At 34.7% G+C, this 12,267-nt stretch overlaps 1 protein-coding gene across 1 annotated transcript; it reads left to right on the forward strand.

Moving 5' to 3' along the window:
• Positions 1–4,961: 4,961 nt before the first annotated feature.
• Positions 4,962–6,727, forward strand: LOC148187372 (uncharacterized). Its single transcript, XM_088088134.1, has 4 exons — positions 4,962–5,456; positions 5,592–5,747; positions 5,904–5,996; positions 6,410–6,727. The coding sequence occupies exons 1-4, from the start codon at positions 4,962–4,964 to the stop codon at positions 6,725–6,727; spliced, it is 1,062 nt and encodes a 353-aa protein (XP_087944260.1).
• Positions 6,728–12,267: the final 5,540 nt, after the last annotated feature.

Genomic DNA, 12,267 nt, shown 5'->3' on the forward strand with positions numbered 1-12,267 from the left:
AAGGATATTTCATGTGAAAGGGATTACTTTGTTCATATTAATGAGCATCTAAAACGTCATGAAACAGTAACCTGTGTTTTTGAAAAGTGTTCTTTTCAAACTAACATTTACAGCACATTTAATTCACACAAAAACAGGAAGCATAAGCCTCACACTTTGAAAGATTTTAAAGCTGGTGTGGTTACCACCACTGCACAGCCTCTGCAGTTGGTTGGCTCTGCTGATGATAATGCATCAGCAGATGTCGATGTAGAGTGTCACACTCTCTTGAATACAGACAATGACCATGACAATCATACACTAGAAGACCTTCCAAAATTGATAGAACAGAAAGTTGCTGCTGTACTACTGAAGCTGGAAAATATTCTTCATGTTTCCCCTTCAGCTGTTGATGAATTGCTAGAAGAGATTCACTTTGTAATAAGCTCTGCATCAGTGCCTGTCACCTTTAACATTGTTTCTGATATCTTTAAAAATCACAACCTTCAGATAGATGCATCAGTCATAAAAGAACTTGCAGCAGCAGTTTGTACATCTCATCCACTGGGGAAAGCTATTGGCAAAGAGGGTCCACTTGCTACTGGCTTTAAACGCAAACAATATTACAAAGAACAGTTTTGTGTTGTAGAGCCAGTTGAATTCATTCTTAACCCAAAGTCAAAGCAAACATTTCAGTATATTCCCTTATTGCAGTCTCTACAACAGGTACTAGGTAATACAGAAATATTAAAAAATATTTCTGACGTTAACAGGGCTTATGGAAGTGCTACTGTAGAGTCTGACAAGCAGCTCTACAAGTCCATAAGAGACGGCCTTTTCTTTAAAGAAAACACTTTCTTTGCTGGTGAGGATTTGAAAATATCTGTATATTTGTACATAGATGATTTTGAAATTTGTAACCCCCTGGGTACATCACGAAAGAGACATAAGTTGTGTGGCATTTATTGGACTTTAGGTAATTTGCCGCCAGGTTCTCATTCCACACTCACATCTATCTATTTAGCAACTCTTTGCAAGACTAACTACTTAAAGGTGTATGGGTATGCTAAGGTCTTGGAGCCCCTTTTACAAGATTTAACTACTTTAGAACACCAAGGTGTTTATATCTCAAAGCTTGGAAAGTTTGTTAAAGGAACAGTCCAATGTGTCATTGCAGACAATCTTGGTGCCCATGGGATAGCGGGCTTCATTGAAAATTTCACAGGGAAGTACGTCTGCAGATTTTGTACAGGTGAGAAGGCAGATTTTAATTCCAAAGCTGTTTTGTCTGGTGCGTTTGAATTTAGAAATAAAGAGACACATGGTGCACATGTTAAGTTTGCACAAGATAGTGGTGTGACCTGTTTTGGAGTAAAACGAGCTTGTATTCTAACCGAACATCTTGCTCATTTTCATGTTACCAGAGGCTATCCTCCTGACATCGTACATGACTTGTTTGAGGGCATCGTACCACTTGAGCTCGCTCTTTGCATAGGGTTATTGATCTCAAAGAAATACTTCAGTCTCAATAGTCTTAACATATCAATACTAAATTTTCCTTTCAAGTGGGGTGATAAAACCAACCGACCACATGCTGTACCACAAACCTATGCTTCTAAAAAGACCATAGGAGGCAATGCACACGAGAATTGGTCATTACTGAGACTGCTTCCTTTCATTGTTGGAGAAGTGATACCAGAAGGTGATTCAGCCTGGCAGGTGCTCTTGGACTTGAAGGACATCGTCGAACTGGTTGTTACTCCTGTGCACACAAATGAGACAATTGCATATCTAAACTGCAAAATTTCTGAACATAGAGATAGGTTACTTGACCTGTTTCCTGATATAAAGCTCTTGCCCAAACATCATTTCCTTGAACATTACCCTCAAATGATAGAATTTTTTGGCCCTTTGGTAGCACTATGGACCATGAGATTTGAGGCCAAGCATAGTTTTTTCAAACAAGTTGCACGGCACACAAATTGCTTCAAGAACATTGCACTTACCTTGGCATCTAAACATCAGCAGATGATAGCCTATCATATAAATTCTCTCAGTTATAGAAAATCCACATTGGAAGTAGCAAATGTATCCACGGTTCCTGCAGATATTCTAAATCAGGAGGTGGCATCAACCCTCCAGCAGAATTTTCCAGGAATCACTGAAGTCCATCTTGCAAAAAATGTGACATTCCAGGGTATCAATTACAGAAATGGAATGCTAGTTGCATACGGATCTACAGGAGGACTTCCTGAATTTGCAGAAGTCAAGCAAATTTGTATCATTCAGGACAAGCTGAGCTTTATTGTCAGGCTCATGTGTGCATGGTACAGGCATCATTTTAGAGCATTTGAGCTGACCACATCCCCCAGTAGAGAGGTTGCCCTGGTTTCACTTGAGCAGTTAAGTGATCCTTATCCACTTGCTGACTACATGGTCGGAGGGATTCGAATGGTGACTTTGAAAAGACACATAATAATTACAGGTTTGATCATATAACTTTTTATTATTCAATCATTTGTAGAGGAGTTGGGGGGGTAGGCCATATTCAGGGGCAGATAAAAAATTGGAGTAGTAGGCTATATTTACATGGCAGCCGTCTTCTTGTGATGTCATGCTGTGTGTGGAAAGCTTGTATATTGTTCTGTATTATTATAGTTATTCAGGTGGTAAGTTGTGTAAGTGTTGTAAAAAGTTACATAACCAGTTACTATAATACAGCAAAATAATATACAGCAAAAAACAGAGAAGCTGAGGAGAATCAAGAGAGATTAGACCATATTTTAAGTAAACAAAACATATATTACAGCCCATGAGCTAATCAGTATGCAGCTTGTATTAGCATTCAGCCACTTTCTAGTCAACAGTAACGTTTTGAAATCTTTGATACATGTGGAAAGGAGAGGAGTTTGAGTCTAAGTTGCATTTGTTGTTGGCAATTTTCTCTTTTTGTTAGCTCTCACATAATATACTTACAATACTGTATGGTGTTTTGTCATTGGGGGCAATTAACCCAGTAGTCAGGTATTGTGTTATTTTTTTCATATTTAATTGAGTCTGAAAGTGTGTTTATTTGCAAATGGAGTTTGTACTCATAAGATTTCAAATCTCTGCCAGATTAAGCCATAAAATTACGGTGTAATGATTTAAGGAGTGTCTGTGTTCACTTGAGGTTTTTAGTGGATTGCTTTAGGTCAGTAGTTCTGATCACATTTTGGTATATTTTTGGTACATTTTTGCATAAATGTCTCCACTAAGCTGGCAGAGCCAAATCTAGAGGTTAATAGTGGGCAACTACTGGTGTCACCACCACTAAATACCCTGCTATTGAAAGCAAACTGTGTCAGAAGAAACACATCCTTTAAAATAAAAGACTTTATATCACTACTTTTTGGGAGAGCATGCTTCTGCAACCCTGTAAAAATGGCTTCACCACCCACTTTTGGGTCCTGCCCCACCAGTTGAGAACCACTGCTTTAGGTGTTTTGTTTTAATAACCAGCTGAAAGTCACTAGTTAACTTTAAACCGTAACAGTCTGTCCCTCTCATATAATATAATTAGATACCTAACATGATGTAAAAATAGACACTCATGTAAACATTGGCTCCGAAAGTGAGTTTATAGTAAGCTTTTAAATATTATGAAAGTTTCTCTTTACCAATCATGTCTGTTTTTCAATGTTGTTGTTAATGTGGAAGTGGCTTAATACTAAAGGCTATGTTTTGATGTTGGCTCATAGGTAGTCAAACATATATAAACTTAAAATACAGTTTAATCTCTCACCATATCTTCACTGTGGTTGCTTATCAATCAAGGAGCTGTGAAAAGACCACACTATGTCAGGTTAGAAAGTGTTGTACACTTTACAACCATTATAGCACGCGACAAAAATATACAAGTTCTCCACCCAGAGCTTGATGGTACAGAAAGATGGCCACTGTGATAATATTGTCTATTTCATTCCTGTTCAGTTGGATCTCCCAGTTCATGTCATTGATTTTATGCACAACATCTATTAAAATCATAGGACCTGATTTTATTTTACAACTTTAATTATTCATTTTGTGTGACCATTTGATTATTTTTTATTGGATTGAGCTCAAATGTATGGATATTTTGCAACGAGTTTTCAAACTCTGCATTCTGAATGAGTTGGCATGAAATCAGAAATACTTTATTTATTGATCCTGGAGGGGAAATTGCTAGAAATGTAATATAATTAATAAGAATTTATTTCTGTAATATAAATTAATAAAATAAATAATACATTTATAATTAATAATAAAATGGAATCCATGTTTTTTAGTTTTATTTATAAGAAACAAAATGTAAACCTATTATAAAATATTAATTTTTCAAGTTTTCTATTTTTCCAGAGTGACTCTGTTGGAAGATGGCTGGTCAAGTTACCCTAAGAATCCTGGTGGGCGGGGACCACGACTCCAGGAAACTTGCTCTTGAAGCTGGAATTCCAGAAACTGTGGATGAACTCTATCTCAAGATAAAAACAGTTTTTGGGCTTGACAAGCCATTTAGGCTTCAGTACCAAGATAAAGACTTTGGCAATGAATATATGAATCTGTTATCAACCTGCGAAATTCAAGACCGAAGTACCCTGAAGATAATGTACCTTCCCAGTGAAGCCACAACCTCTGATGTTCACATGACTCTGCCATTAACTCTGGGAAGCTGCAGTACTCCCATGAACCCAGCTAATATGATGACCACTTCAGGTTCTTCCCAAGATGAAGATGCTGTGTCATTTGATTCAAGTGACAGTACAATACTGATGTCATCTCCTACAATATCATCTGAAATTTCATCTCCTGAGACTAGGTTGTGTTCTTGGCCTGAAGTCTTTGTGGTACCTAGATTTACATGTGCTGCAGAGCTACAACTGGAGAAAGCAAATGAAGAATTTAAAAAAAATGGAACTCTACTCTCACCATCTCCAAAGCTGAGGTCTGATATTCTCGAGGGCATGGCTGAAGAACTTATCAAGTACACTGCATACCCCAAGAATAATCAGCTGGAGGAAGCCGCCAAGGCCCTTACGGAGGCCCACCCCTGTTTGTGTGAGAGGGGATCCCAAACTGGTTCTGATGGATGGAAGCTCTACCTCAAGGTGAAAATGGCAAACTTGCGCTCAATTCTTGGGCGACATGGACACCCAGAAGTAACTGTCAATTCCCTGAAAAATAAACGTCAAGGTCAGGGAAAGCCTGCTGCTAACATAAAAAAACCCAGGAAGGCAGAAATAAATTTTCTTCCATGCTACCCAAAAGGAGAAACCAAAGAGAGCCTGGAGACGCAACGGGTCGCTCTTTTGACAGAAGTTAAGAAGAGGAACAATGGGGCAGTGATCAAGGAGAAAATGCAACTTACCTTCTCATATAGACGCCAAGAAGTGGTTCAAGACATGCCAATGGTTGCTGAAATCCGAAACAGATGGCCAGCTCTTTTTCAAGTTGATGAAGTACGTATAGTGAGGAAAGCCTAGAGCATGTAGCTATTAACTACCAGCACACTTAACATTTGTTAACCGTTGTTTTTCTGCTTCTTACAGCAAATTGTTTAAGAGTTTGCTTTGTCTTTTTATTTTGTTTTTAAGGTTAATGCAGAGTTCATGCGGATAAATGTGATACCCCTTGAATCTCGGTTCATCTCCCAGCTGGATAAATACACCAACAACCTGATGACGGTGTTCCGCAAAAAGGGTGGAGTTTCAGGAAACAAGATCCGTCAAATAATGGCATTGACAAACAAGGTATGTGATCAAGCGCTCTCTCAGTTAACCACACTGCACAATATTTCCACCAGTAGGGTCTGGATATGACAAAAAAAATACAAGGGATAAAAGAGCATCGAAATGGTACACTATTAAATGTATTAAGTGCTGTCAACTTTTTCCTCCCCGCTCTAGAGTGATGACATTAACCTCAAGCGAGACTGCGTTTTGAAATGCCTCTTTGTCTACCTCAATGAAGACGGCAAGGATCTCGTCAAGGAATACTCGGTCAGTAAATATGTAAAAGGGATATTTCTGTATTATTGAAGTCTGGTTCTATGAGGTTCTCAGCAATAGTAATGTTATCAACCTTAGTTTTGGAAAAAAGTGGACTGTCTCTGTTGAAGCAAGCTCACAAACCCAAGCATTCAATCTGAAGATGAGATTATACAAAGGCATAAGAACAAACCAAAGTTTACATTTTTAAATAGTGCAAAAACTGAATGTTTAGATGAAAATTGAACAACTCTACTGTTTTTTTAAAGACGTAAATTCATGACAACAGTGTTTTGGCCCATTTTTTCTAAAACTGTAAATTACATTGTTGTAGTTGTTGTAGTATGTTTGCAGGCATGTTAACTTCTTGTTTTGAATTACCAAATACTGTTCAACTTGGTTTTGTCTGTCTTGGTTTCTCTCAGAGTGTCGATGTGGAGAAAATAGAGCTGGAGTTTCCTCAGACAACCATGGGGATCTACGTAATCAGGAAAGAAAATGCAGAGACTGAAGAACAGCCAGAGGATGTTGGAGTGCTGATTGAGGGGATGGAGGTTCTTGCAGGTCTGAGAAGCATCACACATGCATGCGTCATGCTATTAGGACTGATCTATGCTCTCAACATGAGCTATCCACAGGACTGGAAGTGCACATTTGAGGTGTTTCAGAAGATATTGATGAACCTGGATGGAAAGAAGCTTTCACCCAAAGCTCAATCTTTGAAGATTAAGATGCTGCAGTGAACTTTGTTACACAGTTTTGCCACACCAGTGGCGTGTTGACTTTGCATAAATGCACTAAAAAAGAAACACTGGACAACATAATGTTATCGTTGCACTCAAATGTGTATCTGGAAACTGACATTTGACATTGTTCTACAAATTTTTTATCCAAGACCCAAGTCTTGAATTTGTTGTTGGATTTCAATGAGTCACAGTTGGAAGGGAAATCATAATCGGCATTTATCTTCAGAGACTTGTAGCACTTCTCAAGTGCCTCTCTTCAGCAATGGGTTTGTTTGGAAAGGTTTTCTTTTAAAATATTACTGTTGCAGCCTATGTTTAGATGTTCACTGCATAATTGCAGGAAAGGACTTTTCAAAGGGTTGCTCAAGATTTTTCTTATTTTGAAATGTGAAATTTCACAGCAACTTTAACAGATACCTTTGTTGTATTATATGTCCTAGTGCTTTACTTTGAAGGGAAATTGTATCAGCCATGGACAGGTTTGGGGAAAAATAATTTGTTGAACGATTCTGTTTTGCTTTCATGTTGCTGTTAACAGTTGAAAAAAATGCAGAGGCTCCGAGGAGACATGGTATGAATAACTGAAGTCAAATGTTTTAATAACATTCGTTATTTTACAGCGGTATGGATAGTTTGTTGAATCAGGCGCTGTCGAAAGGTTTCAATTGTAGTTGGACATGGTAATCTGAAAAAATAGTTTATACATGGATGTTTTAAGAAATAACTAAGTTCATTTCAATACACTGCAGTGCTGACAAGTTAATGTCTGTGGCCAAAATCAGTTAGTATGGTAATTACCTATAGAGCAGGGGTGTGAAACTCCGGTCCTCGAGGGCCACAATCCAGCATGTTTTAGATGTCTCCCTCTTCCAACACACCTGATTCAAATGATCAGCTCATCATCAAGCTCTGCAGAAGTCTGAGAACGATCCTGATCATGTGAATCAGGTGTGTTGGAAGAGGGAAGCATCTAAAACATGCAGGATAGGGGCCCTCGAGGACCGGAGTTTGACACCTGTGCTGTAGAGAGTAGTGAGTCAAAAATGGCTTGGGTTGTTGACTGTGTAGTTCTGTCACACATTATATTAATTGCAGAATGACGTTTGATTTACTTTACAAGTGCATCTCAATAAATTGAGAAGTTAATTTATTTCAGTAATTCAGTTCAAAAAGTGAGTGTATATATGTATGTGTATACACATACATATATATGCATATATATGTACCTCCACATATACATATAAATACATATCTATACATACATGTATTTGTATGTATACATGTATATGTATCTATATTTGTGTGCATATATGTATGTGTGTACATATATATACCTATATTGTACAAACAAAGGATATATATATTTCTTTTTGTGTATGAATATGCACTTTGCGTTATTAAAGGCAGTTGTAGTTTCACTTGGCCTTGTAATGCTAAAGATTTCAATAAAAGTGTTATAATTGAAATGGTCTTGTTTTATTCATCTAATATGACTAAACTGAATTTAAATTCATTTGTTGCACCAACATATTTGATTTACATAGAGTTTATTTAAATGTAAGGCATAAACCTAGTTCATTTGGATTAGGTAAATTCTATGAGCTACATTTACATAAATTCTTACTGTCTATTTATCTCTGTTTTATTCAATTTCAGTATGTAAGAGCTATTAGTATTAGTTTATGTTAGAATTATTTAACTCAATTGGATGGAAATTTGTCATGTAACTGAATTACATAAAACTGACAAAACTGGCTGAAATATTTTTTTGAGTGTATGAGAGCTGCTCAGTGGCGCATGAAGCAAAGAAAACTCTTTTTCCGGGTTTAGAAAAGTGTAAAATACCCGGATCTACTGGCCCATAGAGCATGTTTCTTTTTTATTTTTTTTTTTATTCAACATGAACAGTGATATAGTCAATGTATACAACAGTACAAGGAATTGAGAAAACAGTCACAGCTCCAGTTACCATAAAATTACATATAGGAGGAAAAAAAATAAATAAATAAAATTCAAAATTCATTTTTTTTATCCTCGAGGAAAACACCAACTTGAATATCTTGAAAAGACCAGAAATCCATGTTAACAGAACTGGACGACAAAAAGTTATGGAGAGATTTCCACATATTTTGAACAATCTCACATTCAAAGAACAGGTGCTCTGTCATTTCTACATTCATTTTGCAAATATAACAATTATCTACAGCTAATTTAAATCTTTTGTTAATGAATTCATTCGAAGGATAAATGTTGTTTATGGTCTTAAAATGTATTTTTTTGCATTTGGGAGGAATTGGAAATTTAAGGTATTTAGTGCGAATAGCTGATAATTTAGATTTATTATAAACTTTAAGAGTGAGTGTGCTTTTTGCTATACTTGGAAAGAAGGTGTTTACTAAGTACTGCCGTAAAAATTTATTGTTACATTTTTCATTAACGAGGTCCATATCCTCTATTTTAATTTTGTGTAGATTAGGAGTTGGTGTGTTTAGTATGTTGTTCTTTATTGAAAGAAAAAGTACTTTTGGGATATTTTGTGTGACTTTCTTGTAGATCTCCAATGAGCAATTAGTGTTATATTTAGTATTAAAATCATCCAATAAAAGTATTTCTCCATTCTCATCCATTAAATGTGTAACAGACCAAATTTGTTTTGCCATCCAGTCTTCCATGAACATAGATCTCCTCCTTCTCAGTATTGCTCTATTGTTCCACAGTGGGACATTATGGGGGCTGAAGTTGCGTTTGAATATCATTTTCCAATATAACAGAACCTGCTGGTGAAATTTAGAAAGTTTGATGGGTAGTTTGGATATTTCAAAATCACATACTAACAGAAAATCAATACCTCTGATTTTATTGAAAATAAGACGAGGTAAGGAGAACCATATTTCATCCCCATTTCTTAAAAAGGAACGGAGCCAATTAATTTTTAATATTCCATCCATAATCTCAAAATCAATTGCTTTTAAGCCACCATCCTCATAGTTCTTCACCAAGTCTCCATTTTTAATATAGTGCTGTTTATTCTTCCAAATGAAATTAAAGTTTATTCTATTGATTTCTTTTATAATTCTTGGTGGGATTGCTAGAGAGTAAACTGGATAGATTAACCTGGATAATGATTCAATTTTGGTTAACATTGTTCTACCAAACAACGTTAAGTCCCTTTGTAACCAATTATTTAAAGTTTTTTTTACATTTATCAATAGTATTATGGATATTCTCTTTTTCACTAGTGTCAGAGCATTTGGTTACCAAAATTCCTAAATATTTTATCTTATTTTTAACATGTATATCATACAGTGATGAGTCAGAACAGTTATGTATACTCATGAGTTCACATTTGTCCAAATTCAGAAACAGACCTGAGGCTTTGGAAAACAGTTTCCTTGTTTCTAAGGCCAATGGAATTTGTTCTTTATTTATTTATTTTTTTTATACTTTATTTTTTCCAGTTTACGTTTTTGGAGAGAAAAAAAAAATCAATTATATATACATACAAGTAATAATATTTAGAAAAAAAAAAAAAAAATATATATATATATATATATATATATATATATATATATATATATAAAGATAAAATCAACTAAAAATGAGCACAAGGAAAAACAAACAAAACAAAACAAAAAAAAAAAGAAGAGAAAAAAAATCATCGTCATCATCATCATCATCATCATCATCATCAAATCATAATGTGGAGTTTTTAAAGATTTGACAATGGTGCTGTTAGCCCACAACAAAACAGAGTCACATAATTACATTACGTTATAAGCAGATAAATACAATTTGTATAAATATATATCTTTTTTTTCTTTTCCCTTTTCCCTGTGAAATTGGCCTTAGTTAGAACCACAATATTTCATTAGTCATTCTATTAGTCTACTTTTAACTGATAAATACTTGATTCATGGTTAATTTAATCTCATTTATTTATTTTATCAATTTCTTTTATAAACCACTTTTTATCGAAAACATGTTCTGTGTTCCTTATATTGTGAGTTATTTTCTCATTCCTGTGTACTTCCTGTATCATAGTTATCCATTCTTCACTTTTTAGTGGGTTGCTTTTTTTCCACTTTTTGGTAATCATTTTTAATGCTGAAACTCTAAAAATTTGGAATAGATATTTTTCTTCGGAATTTATATTTACCGGTATCTTCCCTATAATTACATTTTCTGGATTGACTTCTAGTTTCTTTTGAAATAAATGTTCAAGAATTTCAGTTATTTCTTTCCAAAATATTTTGATTACTTTGCATGTATAAAAGATATGTAAATAATCTGCATTCTCCTCCCCACAATTCCTCCAGCATTTTAGATTCCCTGTATATTTTCCCATACTTTTTGGTGTCAGGAAGAATTTACTTGTTATTTTCCAAGTAAACTCTCCCCAAAATAAGGAACACGTTGTTTTATGTACATTAGAACAGGTTTCTATCCAATCCTCTTCTGTTATTTTAGTACTTAGTTCTTCTTCCCATTTCACCCTGATATTAGTTGTTAATTGCTCTTCTTGATTAGCCAGAATTTTATATAATTTGCTCATGGTATTTTTAGTTCTTCGATTACTATTATTAGCCCAATAAACAACCAGGGGATGTAAATTTTTGACCTTCTTCCCCAATTTACTGAGTATATAACTTCTGACTTGTAAATATTTGTAGAATTGGTTTCTTGGTATGTCAAATTGTTTAGAAAGGTTCTCAAAAGATTGCAGTTCATTATTTTTAAATAATTGGTAAAATCTTACCAGTCCTTTTTCAGCCCAAATGTTAAATATGTTGTCTGTTTTATTTGCCTTGAATTCAGGGTCTTTAGATATTTCCCTCAAATAAATCATATTGTTCTCATCTATTTTCATTTTTTTTAGTAATATTATGGAACTCCTTAAAAGTGTTTTCAATACAATAATTATTTTTATTTTCTTCTTTAAGTTCCTTATCTTCAGTTTTAAATATTGCTGATTTTATTAAATTATTTTTACTTAACTCTATATCTTTCCATTTTGGAAAATTAATATCACTTATCCAAACCATTATATTTTTCATTTGGGCTGCTGTAAAGTATGTTTTCAGATCTGGTAGAGCTAACCCTCCCCCTGATTTTGGCAACTTCAAATTTTTTAATTTAACACGAGGTTTTTTCCCATCCCATATAAATTTTCTGGTTAAGTTGTCCCACTCTCTAAAGTATCTGGGTGGTATGTAGCTTGGCAAATTTTGAAACAAAAACAAAAACCTGGGTAAGGTTGTCATTTTAATAGATTGGATTTTCTGAAATATTGATAAATTCAAAATCTTCCACCTATTAAATTCCATTTTAATTTGTGTTGTTAGTTTACCATAATTGATTTCCAATAATTTTCCTATAGTTTTTGGTATATATAACCCCAGGTACCTTAGATGATCACAATCCCATTTAAAATCAAATTTATTTTTAATGTTATAGTCTATTTCTCCGATCATCATAGCCTCTGTTTTCTGAACATTTAATTTATACCCTGAATACTGACTATACCTTTGTATTTCTTC

Source organism: Plectropomus leopardus, chromosome 15 (genome assembly GCF_026936395.1).
Source record: "Plectropomus leopardus strain MGB_pleo_1.0 chromosome 15, ASM2693639v1, whole genome shotgun sequence".
Taxonomy (NCBI): domain Eukaryota; kingdom Metazoa; phylum Chordata; class Actinopteri; order Perciformes; family Serranidae; genus Plectropomus; species Plectropomus leopardus.

Bases quoted from the DNA above. Each gene is read 5' to 3' on its own strand.
- LOC148187372 (XM_088088134.1), top strand. From the start codon at position 4,962: ATGGCTGAAGAACTTATCAAGTACACTGCATACCCCAAGAATAATCAG. The intron at 5,748-5,903 runs GTATGTGATCAA...TCCCCGCTCTAG, and splicing joins TAATGGCATTGACAAACAAG to AGTGATGACATTAACCTCAA. The intron at 5,997-6,409 runs GTCAGTAAATAT...GGTTTCTCTCAG, and splicing joins ATCTCGTCAAGGAATACTCG to AGTGTCGATGTGGAGAAAAT.